Below are 18,422 nucleotides of genomic sequence, written 5' to 3'. Positions count from 1 at the left end.
GGGCAAAATACCCTTGTCCCCCCCCCCCCTGTTGTTGTGCCCCTGTATATATGCAATATTTATTGGTAAATTATATATACATAAGGAAAGGATACAATACAAATAAAGGACCGTGGAGGTATTCCTATAAGGAAAAGTGGATCGCCATCTGAAACATTTTGGGAACCACTGGTCTAGACTGAAAAATCATTTTTTTTAAATCGTGTAATAGTGAGTTTTTAGCTAGATAAAAAAAAATATACTAGGAAAGTACAGCGAGAACTAGGTTAGCTGTAGGAATGCTGGAGGCTTAGTTATTCTTATTTCTTTCAGGAAATTGTAAACTATGTATGTATATTATTTAAAAAAAAATAGTCAGGGAATTTTATAATTATGGACCTGGAAAAGTCAGGGAAATTTCATTACAGATTTGTGTGGATTCCCTGGAGATGCCACCCCTGTCGAAGAGCAAGCTCTAGCCGATTCTTCTTGCTGTGTTGGAATTAAAATTTTTCTTGTTAATAGTTTTCATTAATAATTATTTGTAAATATATATGACAGAAATTAACTTGTATGAATTTCCCAGATGTAGAAACACAGAAAAATGAACTGGACAGTTATTATGGCACAATTAGTCAGTCAAATAGTGTTAGTCACTAATACTTGCTTGACTTTATAGTTCTTTACAAATGACAGATAGCGGGTTGCATTTTTCTGACATGCAAAATTTTTAACAAAACATACATAATTAGCTGTCTTAAATGTTGAAACATCGATCACTCATTGAGTATTATTTCTTGTTTCCTAGTGTTGTCAGAAAGATTTGAGAATGTTATAACAGGTTGTATATTTTTTTTTTTTTATTGCAGGTGCGGGAATACCTTACTGAGGAATTCTCCATTATGTATGAGTGCAAGACTTGCTACAGTATTTTTCGCAGTTTGGCCAACCTGATTTCCCACAAGCGATTTTACTGTACCACACGGTACATAAACAGGCCTCGTCCTGCAGACAGGGATTTTGTAGTAAGTATTCATTCTTAATATAACAAACATATTATTTAACAATCTGTACATAATTCCTAAAAATAAGATTATTGTTTCATCCAAATTATAATAAGCAGTGGAGTCCTTGCAAGCTGAAAAATAAAGGAATGAGAGCAATATTTTTTTTTGGTATTCATATTCGTAAGTAATGTACTTCCAATATTCAGGTTTATGCTAGAGTTGAGGCATAGTTTTCTTAAAGAAATGTATTATTTCTTTAAATTGCTCTATAAAAAGATTTAAAAAATAGCTTAAAAAGATAGTTATTTATATATTTATTTCAATGAAACATGTGTATCAACAGACACCATACATAATTCAGACAAATACAAACCAAGATACAGACAAAAACTAATATACAGAACAATTACACAGTAAATAAGAAACATAAAACAAACAAGTAAAGACATAATATGAAGTAATGCCTAATGAAAATATTTTCAAGAAAATGTAAATTAACAAATAACAATACACATGAAGCACTACAATAAAATGCAATCATTAAATAACTGGTATGTAAATATAAAAAATGAGATTAATCATCTATTTGACAGATCATTGCCACAAGAAGAAATATTGAATTAATAACTAGAGTAGCCTATATTAAAATATGCTTGTAAGGAGCGGACACTAAATTATTTTTCTACTATTGGAAAAATACTATTAATTCTGTTGAAATTAGTTAATAATCTGTATAAAATGTTATTGTGTTTACAATATAATAAAGGATGATTACGACTATTGAAAGTAGGAATCTTAAGGCCAATGTTTTCAAAAAGATATTGCAATGTAACTTGTGTTTTAAGCAGTCACTTACAAATGTTGCATATAAAATGTTCTTTTTAGTGCCTAAGGAGCCTAGTATAGAATGTCAGTCTAAAGTATAATTAGTATATTTTTGATAAATATAATTGATTAATTTGGTTTGTAATTTGTTAATTTTGACACTGTTTGAATTACTTAGGTTGTTCCAAATAATGGAGCTGTATTCTAGTTTGGATCTTACAAAGGAAATATAAAGATGTAAGTTTGAGGTAGTATTGGAAGCAAAATAAGTAAAATATGTGATAAAGCAAGTGTTCTATTGGCATTTGCTGTAATCGAATCAATGTAGTAATTAAATTAAAAAAAGTAATTTGGAATCAAGTACGATTCTTAATTCTTTGACCTATTTGGTCTCGGTAAGAGTATGATTTTCTAATTCATAATTAAAATTAATAGGGTAAAATTTTTGGTAAAGATTATAATAGTATTTTTCCCGTATTTAAAATTCACTAGATTTAAATTTGCAACCTAGCAGCAACAGCATTTATGTCATTTCGAACTAAAATACAATCTTGGAGGGATTTTTTTTTTCTATAAATTTTTAAATCATCAGCAAACTGAAGACCTTGAAATATTTGTAATTACCTTTACGATAGCATCAATAGTAAATGCAATAATGCACCACCTCGTGGGACACCCGAACCTGCTACAAGTATCCGAGAGAGAAACCAGCGAATTTTTTGAAAGCTGTCGGGGAATTATCTGTTCGTCTGGCAAGTTGAAAAAGAGCTTTGCATCCGCCGTGACACATGTTTCAGGCAGCTCTGTTAGCCCTGTTGGAAAATATACGGTCGAATGTTGGCAGGGGCGCAACAACTAAATTTATAAGGGGGGGGGGGGGCAATATACCTTTTTATAAAGAATCATCGATCCCCCCCTATTGAAGCGGGGAGGGGGGTCCTGGGGTCCTCCCCTGGGGAAAAATTTGTATTTCAAGGTGGAAAATGGTGCTATTTAAGCAGATTTATTACACGGTAGTTTCTTTGCCCTCGTTTGCCCCCGATTCAAGGTTTCAGAGGGGGGGGGGGGGGAAACACCCCTGCGCCCCTGAATGTCGGGATCACGGCAGTGAGGCACACCTGTGTGCTGCAGCTGGAGCAGCTGACGCAGATGGTGATCCCGACGGAGCCGGCGGCGGGCGCGGGCTCCGAGGAGCACTGGCACCTGGGCGAGGACGGGCGGGGCGACTGCGGGGAGGCAGACGCGGACGCCCGCCCCTGGGCCGCGTCGGTGGGGACCAGCGTCCCGCCCATCGGGGCCGGCCGGACGCGGGACGCCGGCGGCGCGCCCCTGCTCGCCCGGAGCGCCGGGCCCGACGCGCGGGAGATCTCCGTCCACTTGGAGCGCCTCACCAAGAACGCCGTCTACCAGACCGTCTCCTACGAGGGGACCCTGGGCGACCTGATGAGCGACCAGGTGTGTGTGTTGCGAGTTGTCTGGCAGCTGACGTGGATGCGGAGAGCAGAACCGCCTCGTCCGTGGTGCCTCGTGCCTCACTGGGGCGATGGGGGTCCGCTATGCTGTACGCACATGCTGCCAGGGGATTCATTTGAATTTTTGAATTTTGTTACATGCGCACCCAACAGTCCGGGGACTTTAGTGGTGGGCACGACGTATACAAAATATACACCAATGCGTAAAGAAACAAGAAACAAAGACAAGGCATCCATACAAACAGACAACACAAGGACAATTACAAAAAATATATAATAATACTTAAAATAATAATTATTACAAAGTAGTAAGGTAGTAAGCAGCAAGATATAAAATTTAATAGAGTACAAATAGTGTAAACGTGAAAGAGAAAAAAAAATACTAACTATAATTAGTATGAGGATATAAATTACATTAAATGCTTTAAAACATGAGCTCGGACTCTACTGTCGGTCCTGGCCGCTGCGTACGCTCGCTGCGACCTCCCGCCCGGGTGGGGGAGGGGGGGGTGCGGTGATTCACCCACGAGGGCTGTTTATCGGCGCTAACTCTTGTGCTGGTGACGTAGGTGCTTGTTCCATCTTTGACGTTGTGGGCGAACTGCTGGGTCGGTGCGATGTACAGCTTGCATGGCAATGTAAACACAGTGCTAAAAATTCCCTCAATTCTTTTATATAATTTAGTTAAAATTACAACAAAGTTTGAATGAAAGAGTCATGATTACATTATATAAACTGTAGCTGATGTGGATCATAATTTCACATAGAGTTTACAAGCAACATGGATACATAGAGAATATTTTTTGTTGATGAAATTTTTTTCTCAAATGTAGTTGAAAAGTTAAAAAAATACATCAAATAAACTCAGTAACATCTCTAGACTCATTATCGCAATAAAATGTTGTAGCCAACTTGTTGTTGAAATTCAAAGCTGATGCCTACACAAGATGGTGTGTCGTGTTGCAGGTTGCTGAAGTGCAGAGCCTGAACATAGACAGCCAGGTCACGCTGGGGCCGGACGGCAAGGTACTGTCGGAGCAGCCCCACAAGAGTCCCGAAGCTGTCGACGAAGAGGTCGCTCCCAAGACGGGGGCGAGGAGACCCGCCAAGGACGAGCTCCAGACCACCGGCTCGCAGTACTACGTGTGTGGTATCTGTAAGTGTGTGATTCGTGCTTTCAGCAGTCCCTGAGTATTTTCCTGCGTGTCATTTTAGCTTTTACTTAACTGTGAGTGTACGTCTTTTGAGCGAAACTTGCCTGAACCTCCAATTACTCTTCACATTTGTCATTTCACGTTCAGAAAGGATAAGTGGTGGTACAAGTCGGACAATCTTATCTGCGACCTTGTAGGCCATGTCACATAAACACATTTGGAATGTTTCTCTGCATTCGGTTACCAAAATTATTTGTGTCAGACAAATACAGTATACTCCATATTATCTGGGGATATGATTGCCTAGGGCCCCACGGATAACCTAAAAACATCGTTAGAGCAATTTAAAAAAAGTAAAACAGAGTGCTAATCAAAACAGTGCTTGTCAAACACGTTTTTTTCCATACGAGGATATTTTAATCAAAATAATTTTTTTACCAATCAGGTAATTGTGTTTTTTTGTCTACCATTTTAATCAAGGCACTACTTCCATTAAAATTAATTTACAAGACTTATATTATGTCCAAATTCATTTGAAGTAAATTTAAAAAAAAAAGCTTTTAAGAAGCCTTTGAAGGATATCAATGTGTGTTGGGGTTTTGGCAGGCAACTCCATCTGCTCGACCCGCAAAACCCTGGCCTACCACATGCAGTACATGCACAGCAAGTACCGGATGTGCTACCCGTGTCTGTGCTGCAAGAGCACCTTCAGCAAGATCTGGAACGTGACCAGGCACCTGTGCAAAGGTCGGTGGCAGCGCGGGTTACCAACACGCTCCTTCTTAACCCTCCCGCAGAGCGCGCGACGAGTCCTTCGCAGCCTGCCCCTAATACAGACTCTAACAATTTCCAGTCTAAAGGTGGGCTAATCTCCGACCAGTACACTGACCAAAGAGTTTATAAAGGATAAGAGTTGTAACTCAATGTTATTACGAGCGAACCTTATCTAGCTCATTTGTTTGCCGAAGATACCCGAAGTACGGACCCCAATTGTGCCAACTGCTAAACACACTAAATAAATAAAATTTGATTTGTCATCGCTGCCACTATCATGATAAAATTATTTATTAAATTATATTAAAATACAATAATTAAACAAGTAGTACACGTTTTAATTAATATTACACCATTTGCTTACTTTCTGTAGTACATTTTTATTAAAATAATGGTCTTTTTTTTATATTACAACGTTTGCAGCATATTAGACCGAATCCTCGGAATTATTCGGTAAGGAATTCGTTGCCTTATTTGAGTTGGAGGGGCCTGACACGGACTAACAGTGACGTCTTTTAAAAATTGGCAACATGCAACTTGCGCAAACTCCGTTTCAAAGTGCCGTTCCGTCGAAAGCCTGACGTCTTCGGAGATGCACGCGTCGTCGCAGCTTTCGAAAGTAACCCACCTCGAGCAGCGAGTGCTAGCTCGAGGCCAACCCTTGACCGGCCTGGAGTTCTCCCCGCAGCCGGTGCACACGTGGGATGCACCGCGTGTCTCTTCTCGTGCAAGGTGTGATCATTGCCCACCATCGTCGGTACACTCGCAGTTTGCGTAGTTGATTCAAAACACTTGGAAATATCAAAGCGTTGACTACCCGAGCCGCGAGACACTCGTGCGGCATCGCGCCCAGCTGTGCGAACGTTCACTAAACCCACTTGTAAAATATTATGTGATTAAACATATCTGTAAATAATAATGAGACTTAAAATACAAACAAAAATAGATTTAAAAAAAAAAATACTTGAAACTTCTCAAACAATCTAAATATAGTAAGCATTACCAACCTCGGCACAAAGTCCCATAAACAAAAGGCGATTAAAATTCATTTAAATAAAGTTTTCATTCTAATGTTTTTATAGAGTCAAGAATCCTCTGTTGCAGTGGTAACCTTCCAGAATGTTCTAGAAGGGCGTGTCCTGCTGCTTAGTCTTGCAGCGCGTCAACAGTTGTCGCTCTGTGCTTTATCCAGCCTGTCAAGTGTCGCTCAACGCTCCGCGGCTCATAAAGCAGTAAATGTAGTGTTGATATTTTAATGTCTCTGGTCCAAGCAACGCTGGATTTTTGACATTTCAACGTTTTGTTTGTAAATTTTTTGACCACTGAGATTTGCGCATTTCCAAGGGTGACCATGCAAGGTCCAATTCCATAATTGTCTTCAGGGACATATGAATGTGGGACATTATTTTCAATGTCATTGCAGTATTATTTTTTTTTATTGTGTGATGTCATTTGACAGTCATTTTTTTAGTTGGCATTACAAACATTTTTGTTATGAGTGTTGTTTCAAAAAATGTCTCAAGCATGTTTGTGTATATGTATTGTGTAACTGATTGGTTGAGGAGTAACATTTATAACAGGGTGGCCACTCACCGGGAAAACCGGGAAAACCGGGATTTATCAGGGAAATCACGTTGATCGGGAATTATCAGGGAAATGTCAGGGAATTTTTTTAATAACCGGGAATTTTTTGTGTCATGTATATTTCCGCAGAGCTGCCAACCATTACGGATTTTCCGTAATTATTACGGATTTAACACAATATTACGGAATTACGGAACATCGCTGGTTTATTACGGAAACGAGGCTTTGTGCTGCACGGTAACGAAAAAAAATTCCGTTTCTGGTGTGCGTGTTTCGTGAACGCAGTTCGAATACATCACGTGGTTGCGCAGATAACGGAACTGATAAATGTGTGCATGTACTGTCGAAATAAGTAGATTAATTGTTGTGTTTTGTAATAGAAATGGTACGGTATTACGTCCGTTGTACGATACAACTAGTACATATTCTCGGTCTTTTCGTTTGTCAGCTACTTACATCACGATAATTTTTGTACAGTACTTTGGCTAACCTGTCTTGTGTTATTTACTTTCTTGAAAGCCATTTTTTTCATCAAAGTGTTATTGTCGTGTGTACAGACGTGAAACCTTTTTATGTTGTTCGATAGTGTTGTGTTCTTCAGTGCCGGTTGTAGAAATGAAGCGTGTGACAGAACAATGTGTATCTGGGGCAAAAAAAAAAGAACGTTATTCTTCAGAATTTTTGACCAAGCTATATAAAAGAATGGCCATGCTTGTCATCTTCAAATGTTTCGGAACGCCACACTTTTTGTAATGTATGCACGTGTGACTTTTCGATTGCGCATGGTGGAAGGGATGACTGAGGACGGCATATTGAATCAAAGAAACATGCAGAACATTTTAAAGCCGTGACGAGCAATAAATTTATATCGTCGTTTTTTTGCTACATCTGAAGAAACGAATGTAACAAACGCAGACTTATAGTTTACAAGTTTTTTGGTAGAACACAATTTACCGATAGCAGTAGCCGATCATTCGGGTAATTTGTATAGAGCTATGTTTTCGGACTCAAAAATTGCACAGAAATACAGCTGTGCGAGAGCAAAAACATCTGCCTTAGTGGAGTATATGGCTGGTGAAACTAAATTGAAACTCTTGAATCTTTAGTAAGTGGACCATTTGCTTTAGCTACAGATGGGAGTACTGATTGTAATGCAGTGAAGATTTATCCATTAGTTGTTTCATTTTTAAATCAAACACAAGGTAAAATTTGCACTGTACTGTTATCCCTTGTTGAGAGTACTAAGACTAAGAATATTTCACAACTAGAAATGTTACACTTCAAAAATGAATTAAAGAACAGTTTTCAAAAGTTGTGTGAAAATATGTTTGAGCGCTCGCCACTGAAATACCCCATTACATAAAACAAAACAGACTGCAGGTCATTGAACGGGACGCTATAATGTAAAGTGACATATTTAAAATGTATTTGTTATTTAACGAACTTCCTTATGTATACAGTAGAACCCCGATTATCCGTGTTAATGAAGGGGACGAGTGAGTCGGATAATCGAAAATCGCGGTTAGCCGAGTCATGCTTGCCTCAAAGGTCATTAGCCCACAGACAGCCATCTGTGGACATTCGGAGATTACATATATACACATGCTTTGTGTGCGTGTGCGTTGTTGACATAGAAGCGGACTGCTTAGTGCTGGGCAGCAGTGGTTTTTAAGTCTTTCGTGTGCGGAGACGTGGGCACGCGAGTCGTTGTTGCACCGAGGTGTGTGACTAGCCGCCCGCCAGTCCGAGGGCCCAAGACAGCTGATAGCTGCCAAGGTCACGCATTCTTTTCATCGCCCGTAAGCGACGCTGCCACACTTAGCTCATTGCTCTGTTGTCAGTAACACCATTGGGCTGGTTATTGTTTTACAGAACGACTGCCTTCAAAATTCTTTCGAGATAAGATTTTTCATACCAGTGCATTGAGACTTGATTTGATGGTTTTGAAACGGTGTCTCTGTCTCGTATAATTCACGGTGTTTTTATCCTCCTTTATTTATATGAATTTAAAATGTTAGATTTTTTATTTTTAGCTTGCTGAACGTGGAATTAGTGCAAAAACGGCCTAGACTTAGTGTTGCAGATGGGTCGGAAATCATATAACGACAACCTCTCTATAACGACCCTAATCTCGGGAACCGTGAGGGGTCGTTATATCTATTCTCCGTTCACTCTTAGCTGAGTTTTGAAATAAACAAACACCGTCGTATCACTGTGCCGCGTCAGCAAGTGATAGGCTGAATTTATCTTGCGTGCCAAGCACTAGTTGCAACACACACACTTCCGTACAGTCGGTGCTCATAAAATAACGGAGAAGTAATATAACAGGAAAATGGTTCTTCTGTCAAACCTAGTTTTTTTTAAAAAATTACGTCTGCTGTGATAAAATTACGCCACTTAATGTTACACCCTCCGACATTTTCTGTTGAAACCATTCAAACAAACAAGTGTCCAAGCTGCTAAATGTGGATTCGTTCATCGTCTTGCGTTTATTTAATCCACTTGAAGTGTCAGCCTGTGAAGCAAACTGAAGGATTTTTTCGCGATTTTTTATGATGTCGCGCACTGTTGTGTTACCGACATTAAACTCAGTCGCAAGTTTGCAATCGTTTCTCCGCTCTGAAATCTTTCTATAATTTTTTTTTTGCTGTCGATGGACAGTACCACTCGCTTTCTTTTCTGTTCATTTGATGACATTATGAAATGTTGCGCTCAACACTTCCGCACAACACAACGGTATAATCCGTCGGAATGCAGATCACTGTTACAATACATAAAATTATCACCACCTTCACGCTTCAACAACGTACACTAATGGATTGGACTGTCTCCATGCGTCGGGTAATCTCTGTGGCACGGCGCCGTGCTGCGCGCGGGAGTGTACAGTCCGGTCATGCGGACGTGGAATCGCGCACCAGTGTATAATCTATTCACGTAACATGGAACACAAAAATATTATGTACATATGTATGTATGTACTAGTATTTTTTTTTTAAACTTTCTGTGTATATAAACATAACTGAGTCAAAGTACTTTGACCAACATACATTTTGCAAAGTATTTTAACATTTACATACATTTTGAATCATTGGTTATATGTAACTAAAAAATTGGACTTGATGGACATAAATCGCGGTTAATCCGCGAATCGGATGATCGAGTCGCGGATAATCGGGGTTCTACTGTATAATGAAGAAAATACAGCAGGGTGCTAAAATATGAGTAATCTCTTTCTATAATATTATCTTTTTTCATCAAAAGTATGTTTTTTTGTAATTGTAAATATCAGGGAAATTTTGAATTTTTAATCAGGGAAATCAGGGAAAAATCAGGGAATATTTTTGGTGACTGTGAGTGGCCACCATGTATAACAAAAAACATTTGAGAAGCCATAACTCAAAATTTTAAGTATTGGAAATAATGTTAGACAGATAATTTGTGACTACTGCTGGTTTTTGGTAAGGGAACGTGAATAACTTTCTCAAAACTGAATGCTGACATCTGTGACTGGACCTATTAAATTTTCGGTAAAGCTCATTTGGCCATCCGGGATAAAAAAAATTTGAAAATTAAGGTGACTTTGTAGTGATTATGTATATAAGATATTTGTAATCTATACACATGTATAATTTAAGTCATTTTTTTTTTAATCTGTTTCTTATTCCAGTTCACCACAAGTCAACCCACCAGGTTAATAAGCTAAGGGAGATTATTCAGAAAAAAGCTTTTAAGAAGCCTTTGAAAGATATCAAGAACGCAAAGGTAATAAAGGTGAAGCCGGAAGGTACTGCTCAGCCAGAACCAGTCAGCAAGCTGTCCCGTCAGCAACAACTTCTTCATGAAAACCAAGTAAGGCTACTAATTGTAGAGTGTGAATTATTAACCTTAATGCAAAATCAATAATAACTTTTACAGTCTGTGATGTCATTTCAGCACTGAATTATTATACGTAATTTTATAACACAATAACAGATTCTATTTCATGAATGATAATTATATATACTTGTATCTATTAATATGTGTATAAATGAATATATAATCTATCTTGTATTTTTATCTGAGTTGTCATGTGTAACTTTTTTTTTCATGTAAAATGTAGAGCATCTTTACTTCCAGAACATGTGAAATGTAGTTTGGCATTTGATTAACTTTTTGTGTTAATCAAATTCATGATTCTCTCTTCTGTTTTCTTGCCAGTATAAATCTATTAACATGTTTCAAAACTAATATAAATATAGTTTAAAAGGTATTTCTTTCTCAGTAAGTATCTGAGCTGAGTAATAATCCAAGATTAGCAGTTGTTCTTGTCAACAAATCTGAATGTTAGGTAAGCTACTTTAACACAGTGTCTTAAAGAACACCAGGATAATAAATTTTACACATGTTTGGTTAATGAAAGCGAACATTTGATTAATGTAGTGGATTTTTGATTAGATGTGATTTTTTTTTCCAACAATGTCTTGACATGTTGCTTTAGAAAAATCATGAACTTGTGTATTAAAACTAGCAGTCCAGCTGGCTGTATTTCTTCTTTTGTCAGTTAAAGTCTGTTTTATTGTGCATAGTATCTTTGCAGTTAGACATATTTTCTTCACCCAAGAAACTTCAAAATTGGTGTGCTGTATTTCAGTTTGTCAGCTGAAACTGTTACATATAGAAAATAAAATGCAAGGAATGTTGTAGCTGGCTAAAATTTTCAAGTAAATTTTTTTTTTAAATTGTTTTTTGATAGATAAAAATAATGCCAAACACTTTCCTACTGTTATATAAAATTCTTTATAAGTGTTTTCACTGTGCCTGTGTGACTATGTGATCTAGTAAAATTAAATTTCAGCTTTGGTTTATAAAACCAGGTTTTTCTTTTTCTTTTCAGATATTCATGGAAAATGTTGATGGCATTAGCAAGACACAAGTGTGTGTGGCTTGTGGCACGAAATTTGAACGCCAGGCAGCTCTGTATTCCCACCTGCAGAGGTGTCCAAGTCAGTTGCGTCAGCTGAAGCTGCAAACGACCGCAGATGGGGACGCAGATGCCGGCGTCACGCCGACAGCAGAGGCAGAAGTCGGCAAGGGCAACGCGAGGTTGTGCGACGTCACGGCCGCGACGGAGACCGACGATGACTACGACGAAGACGACCAAAGGGTATCGCGCATGCTCTCGGACGTGCCTCCGATCGCCAGCCACGTCAGTTTCACGCCCAAGCCCGCGGACCCGGTGGTCGTGGATCTGGAGGAAGTTCCGCAGCAAGTGGCGGTGGACAGAGGCAGAAGTGAAAAGATTCAGTTGGTGAACCCCTACAGGTGTGGCAGTGAAAGAGACAGTTCTACGGAAAAGAAAATCAAAATAGAGGTGCGCAAAGACTACGTGAAAAGTGTCGGGTCGAGTGCCAAGAATGCCATGTGCTCTGCTTTGACGGACGATTTTTCCGAAGTGGCCAGCCCCATGAGTGCGATGTGCTATAGAGGGGAGAACAGCGATAGTGAGGACGGGGGGAAAGCTTCTATCTGTGCTGCGGAAGACCAATGCAATCAGGTGGACGTGCTGGAAGTGATTGGAGTGGGCTACGATGATAAGGAGCATGCTTCCGGCTGTCAGACAGAGCCAGAAGGAGCTCACAGAAGATTTTTATTCAGTAGGGAGATGGTTATTGGCTCTCCGAAAATGATCAGCGTCCTGAAGAAATCGCACGATTTGAACTCTGGTATCTGCTTTGATGCGGCAAACCAGGACACATTTCCTGTAGAAAATGATGTGGACGTGAAGCCAGAAGTAAATTTGAGTACCGTTTTTCCGAGGAATAAGACTACTTTCTCGCCTCATATGCAGAAGAAGATGGAATCTCTGATAAACTCCAATAAACTTCAGTGCTTGACGTGCCGGAAGAAGTTCAAGAAAATGGCGAATTTGAGAAGGCATGTGGCACTGCACATAGACTGGTACCGCTATCGTTGCACTGTGTGTTTCTTCAGGTGCTTTGCGAAGTACGACTGTGTCGCTCACGTTATAAAAGCTCATTTGAAAGGAGGCGACCGCATCCAAGCATCGGGCTTGGTGGAATTGCTTCAGAACCAAGAACCAGACACTCAAGCTTCAAGTGCAAGTGAGGGGTCGGTGGACATTGGTGAGAGTAATGGAACAGTTGATACAGTCCAGAGTGAGCTGATGGTTGTCGAATCAAAAATTAAGGATGTTGGCTCAACTTGCCTAAAAATGCTCTTACAGGAACGTGATAGCTTTGTTTGTGTACCTGAAGAATCTGGATTAAGTAATCTTGATACCTCCTGTCAGGGAACTTCGTCAGTGAATGCTATTTCAAGCTCTATTGATCCACATTATTTTGGTGAATGTATTGGGGCTAAAGAGAAAACAAGCAACCTAGAAGAATTAAACCTGAAATGCAATGAGAAGTCTCTGTCATCTACTGCGGATGTAAACTGCACCAGGCACAGCAGTCAAATAAAGTCAAAGACATCGCTGCTAGATAATGATATGGATGTAATTTTTGAAAAACATATGTCTGAAAAAAATAACCTCCCACAAGGAGACAAAATGTGTTCCTGGTTAGTTGATGGTAAACTGTGTACATCAGAGTCTTACTGTAATGTTAATACCCAGTCCAATGCAGAAATGTCTGTAAATAAAGATCTGATTTCACCTGTAGGGGCTGCAGAAAGAGATGGCAGTAACCCTGAAATTCTTATTGACTACAAAAACAATGATACTCGTGTTAATGGCTCTCCTGAAAAAGCACCTATTGTAAGGGAGCAAACCATTATGCCAGTTGCTGATTGTTCTTTAGGAACCATCAGTTCGCCAGCTCAAGATGTTGCTGAAAGCAGCTTGCTTGTCAAGTCTTCTACTGAGAAACTCATTTCGCCAACAAAACACATAGTCGTTGACATTAATTCTCCTGAGAAAGAAGTCGACGAGAAACAAACTAATGTTCACAAGGTGAATTCATCCCTCAGGTGTACTATAGACAAACAAGCTGCTCTCAGGAAGGTAATAGACAAAATTGCTTCACACGGGAAGGAAATAAAAACCAGAAATGTTGGTTCCGGTACAAACCGGCGTGAGGACAGCAGCGAAACTCGTACAGAGTCAGTATTACTCGAGCCTGATGGCCGTGACTGCGGCACGTCTTCTGTTGTCGCTCAGGCGGATTCGAACTCATCTGTGATGAACCACGAGGAAGATATGTGTGCTGTGCCGGGAGTGCTGGTGAAAACTGAAGTAGAACCAGAAATAACCATAGAGTACGAAGGTAAGAGCCCTTCCGTGGCAAGTCGAGCTGGCGGCTTCCTACCGAGAAGACGTCGAGGGAGAATCGGCAGTGATTCCAGCATGATCTGCGAGCCGGACGAGACGAGGAGCTCGTTCATGCAGAGTTGCCCGCTGCCGGATGGCCACTTCCCCCAAAAGAAGAGGAAGCGGTCCAAAAGCGAGAGCCGAGGCTGGGTCAGGCAGAGAGCAAATTCTTTCCTTGGCAGCAATCGGAGTGCGGAGGCAGGTGAGAGAGAGCGCATCTTGGCTTGTATCCTGAGCGAGGAGCCGTGCTGTCGGGTGGGCTCTAAGCTTCCGTGTGTTCCTGATATTTCTGAGCTCAGTTTGGAGTTTACGTTGTTGCTGAACCAGCAGATCCCTCTTTCAGTGTTGCAATGCGATAAAAATTATACAAATTCCGTTTTAAGGGTGGTCATTAGATGCCTTAATTGAGGGATCCTAGGTGGCCTCTCCCTCCTTCAAGGTGACATAGACATCATAGAGCAGCAGTGATGGAATGCATCGATAGAGGAAACAGGAGTATCTAGGGAAAACCCATGTCTGTTTATGTTTTCCCTCTTTTTGGAATTCAGAAATGGCCTGCTAGGAATTGAACCCAGACACTTGATGGCATTTAGTCTTGGGGAATTCATTCATGTTTTCTAGTACGGTGCTCATCCCAAATATTGCATGTCACTGTGTCTGCACAATGATTATAGAGTAAGAAAAAGGATTAGGAAAGAATAATAGACTGTTGGGTGTTTTAGTGAGACATGTACTTTTTTTTTTGTGTGATTTTCTCTCCAAATTTTTTTTTTCATTTTAACACAGCTAGTTACAAGAGTGTGGTCTGCAAACAAAATGCAAATGATGAAACAGAACTAGGCTAAGTGGAAGTTTATTCACAAGTACTGTTCCACCTTTCATGATTTAAACGTGCACATTATTTTCAATATAATTAGTCACTACTAGTGGGTAAAGCATTAAAATATAGGAAGCCACCCCTACCTATTTCTAATAATGAGCACGGTTATCAGTACACTCACCGTACCAAATACACCAGACGTTTTAAACATTTGACTGCACAGCCACAGAATCGGTATAGTAGTAGATTAGGTGCCAACCCTAAGGAAAGTGTTAAGTAAATATTTCAATATAATCATTATATTACTATATACCTACATATATGCTTGTGAGCAAAACTTTAACATGCAAAATAGGGCTCTTGAGTGTGTAAGGGTAACTAACTAACTAAGGAAAGTTGTATGAAGCTACATTTATAAGTTTGGTGTCCAGAGAAAGAGATAGTGATAGGTTTTGATTTGTTGTAGCTTACCAAACATCAGATTGTTTGACACCTTCATACTGTAATGAACACTGTGAGTGACAAGAGAGAACTTATGCTCCTTCTGTTTGCAGATACAGCTAATGATGCCAGCTCAGCTGCTACAGCTTGGAACGCTGTGATTTCGTTGTCTAGCGATAGGTAGTGGCTTGCTTTACCTGATACCATATTGAATACAAAAATTACAGTTTGTTTTGTAAATAATCTGCATAGAAGGACTTCAGATTTAGCAGATGCCAAAGTTACAAACAAGCAGAAAGTATTAATGACTGAAGCAGCCTCAAGTTACAAAATTTTATGAAGGTTGCAAATACTAAATACAGTCTCATTTATTTTTGAATACTTTAGCAGGCTTTGCTTTGGCTTGTCAGCTTTCATGGGTCTTGGGTGTGGTGTTTTCGCACTTCATCTTCCCACATAGAGGAGGCAAAGGTGATAGTGTACATCCGACTCCGAGCACAGAGTGGATACCCGGGTGGTTCGGATTCCACCACATTCTTTTTGTGCATATGATGATACACCATCTGCGAACTGCCTGTGTGTTCTGTCTTTTACATCATTCTGTACTGATTGTGGTTTCCATGCAAGTTCCATGTGCCTGTAGTAGAACAATTAGTTTGAGAAATATATACTGTGTATTACCTACATACATATATGGTAACATGGAAAATGGTGGATCTGAAAGTAAGGAGGGGAGTTGTGATGGGTTTCTCCTGTACTACCAGTGTATGCACATAAGTAATGTTTATACAACAAAGGTACTTGAGTTTATGAATATAATACACTATTTTATCCTACCGTATTTATAGAGTAGGGCCAAAAAATAATGGTTTTGAAACAGAGTGCTTGCAGTTCAGTATTTTTGTCTTGTTAGCATAGAGGCAGCCTGCGAACTGGCTTGAGACAAGTTGACATGATTGCGGTGTGTTCGCAGATACCCGTCCCGAAAACGAGCGCGTTAGGCACCTGGCGTGCGGCGTGGAGGTGAGCTCCCTGAAGAACATCACGGTGCAGCAGATGGTGATGCAGGTGATATTCGGCAGCGAGAACGGCCCGGAGGGCGGCGAGGACTTCACGCTGAACGGGGGCGTGTTCGTCCCGAAGGGCGGCGACTACTGCCCCAGCGCGGCCGAGTCGACGTCCACGGCGCCCAGCTCGCCCGACTGGGCCGTGGAGGAGCCCCTGTCGAGCTGCGGGGACGAGGACTGCCGCCAGCCGCCGAGGAAGAGCTACCGGTCCGGCTCGGGCCGGAAGAGGCTCCGGCCGCTCCGGAACCGGGTGAAGGTGGAGCGGGAGGACTTCATCTACGACTACGGGCTGTCCGACATCTGCATCGTGCAGAAGGAGAAGGTGCCGGAGGACGTGAAGAAGCTGGCCCGGCGGAGAGAGCAGGCGGGCAGGTGCGGCAAGGAGTCCCCGGGCAAGGCGAACACGCGCAACTCGGTCCGCCCCGACTCGGAAATGAAGCTGGTTCTGCCGAAGCTCACCCTCGTGAGGACAGACGACGCTGGCGTGAGAAACGAGTATTGTGTTAAGGTCGGTGAAGGTTCCAAAGCGTTCGGTGGTAGCGGCAGCAGCAGCGGCAGCGGCAGCAGCTGTAGTTCGTCTCCTGGCAAGTCTGGTGGGACGAGTAGAAAAAAGACAACTGTTATTTCATGAAAGTTGCCCAAGCAACGTTTAAAGCTATAGTAAAATTTTTTCAAATGTGACAAATTATCAGCATGCTCATGATTTAAAGATTATTTTGTAATTTTACTCCTCCAGCAGATTGGTTGTGATAATCCCTGTGGAAATAATGGTTACTTTTTTTTTTTTGTGGGGACAAGAAACATGGTACTTACACAACTTGTTCCAGACTCATTGACTGGATTGGGTGAATAGTTGCAACCATCCAGTGATTCTACTGTCATCCATGAAATAGTTTTTGGGGTGTGACCAGTAATGCAACCACTATTTTTATTTTTGCTGCATGATGAAAGTAATGTCAAACATAGAGATTTTAACAAATGTAATTTTTTTTTTTTTCAAGACTGAAAAATTCATTCCAGAGTCTCACAAATTATTCTTCATTCGTGTGGTGTTTTATGTGTGAGTGAACAATTTTTTTGGTTGTGCTGTGCTAGCCATGCTCTGAAAAACTTAATGCCACTTTGTTAATAATTTTGTTTGCTTTGGAAGCAGATGTTCAAAGGCATGATTTCTCAGCAAATGAGGAATGTTTATAATGTTGTGTATGTAAAGAGGGGGGGGGGGGGGGGGGGGGGAATTTCAGCATTGTATCTTTCATGCAAATGTTATCATGAAAGTTGCTTGCATTGTATCAAAAAATATACAGCAAAGTACTTTAAGTGTTTTGAATGCTGTAACATTAACAGCTATTTTTTTTCAGCAAGAATGAGAATAATTATCAAAAATAAGTTAAATGTTCCCATAATTATATTCTGTATTTCTTCACATGTTTGTTTCCTGTAAAACTATTTTTAAATGTTGCTCAAGTGTAGTACCTAAATGTCTCAATGTACACACTTTAAAATTTTCTGAAATAATTATTTAGCCATGCTTTTTTTCTGCATGGTGGGTCATAAAATGTGTGTAACAGGAAGATTAAAAGTGATGACTTTGGATGAATCACTGAACGTATTTTTGGGTTGATTATGAACTTTTATCTACAAACTTTTCATTAAAAAAGTTGTAAAGAGACAATAGTAATTGTTAAGGTGTGAATCCTTCTCTACGATAACAGTTTTCACAACAGTGTTTTCGCAAAATGTTTTAATATGTTTTATTCTATTCATGATGAAAACAAAATTTCAGTAATTTTTGCATCATGTCTTGGATATTTTTGCTGTGATTTATTAAAGTTAATTTTGTTTAAGAACATAACCGTAATGCAGCTTTGATTGTAGCATGTTTTCTTTTTTAGGTTTTTATGTAGCTTAGATTAAAGGAAATATGTAATTAGGCCAAATTGCAGTTCTTGTCCTGTGTAAATAATTATAATGTATTAAGGTTTGAGAA

The 18,422-nt window shown here is 40.1% G+C and overlaps 1 protein-coding gene across 3 annotated transcripts in view; it reads left to right on the top strand.

Moving 5' to 3' along the window:
• LOC134543096 (uncharacterized) overlaps window positions 1-18,422 on the top strand; it is a 29,199-nt gene extending 10,777 nt beyond the window's left edge. For 2 of the 3 annotated variants that reach the window (XM_063387885.1, XM_063387886.1), the window contains exons 3-9: window positions 849-1,004; window positions 2,943-3,266; window positions 4,250-4,439; window positions 5,044-5,184; window positions 10,463-10,644; window positions 11,669-14,306; window positions 16,339-18,422. In XM_063387885.1, the coding sequence (XP_063243955.1) occupies window positions 849-1,004; window positions 2,943-3,266; window positions 4,250-4,439; window positions 5,044-5,184; window positions 10,463-10,644; window positions 11,669-14,306; window positions 16,339-17,063 (4,356 nt within the window). In that variant the 3' untranslated portion in view covers window positions 17,064-18,422. Of the gene's footprint in view, window positions 1-848; window positions 1,005-2,942; window positions 3,267-4,249; window positions 4,440-5,043; window positions 5,185-10,462; window positions 10,645-11,668; window positions 14,307-15,478; window positions 15,546-16,338 lie in introns of all 3 variants that reach the window. The other variant, XM_063387887.1, reaches the window with a different exon arrangement.

Source organism: Bacillus rossius (genome assembly GCF_032445375.1).
Source record: "Bacillus rossius redtenbacheri isolate Brsri chromosome 9 unlocalized genomic scaffold, Brsri_v3 Brsri_v3_scf9_2, whole genome shotgun sequence".
Classification (NCBI taxonomy): Eukaryota; Metazoa; Arthropoda; class Insecta; order Phasmatodea; family Bacillidae; genus Bacillus; species Bacillus rossius.
Note: the sequence above shows the minus strand (reverse complement) of the source record. Positions and strands in the feature narration are given on the sequence as shown.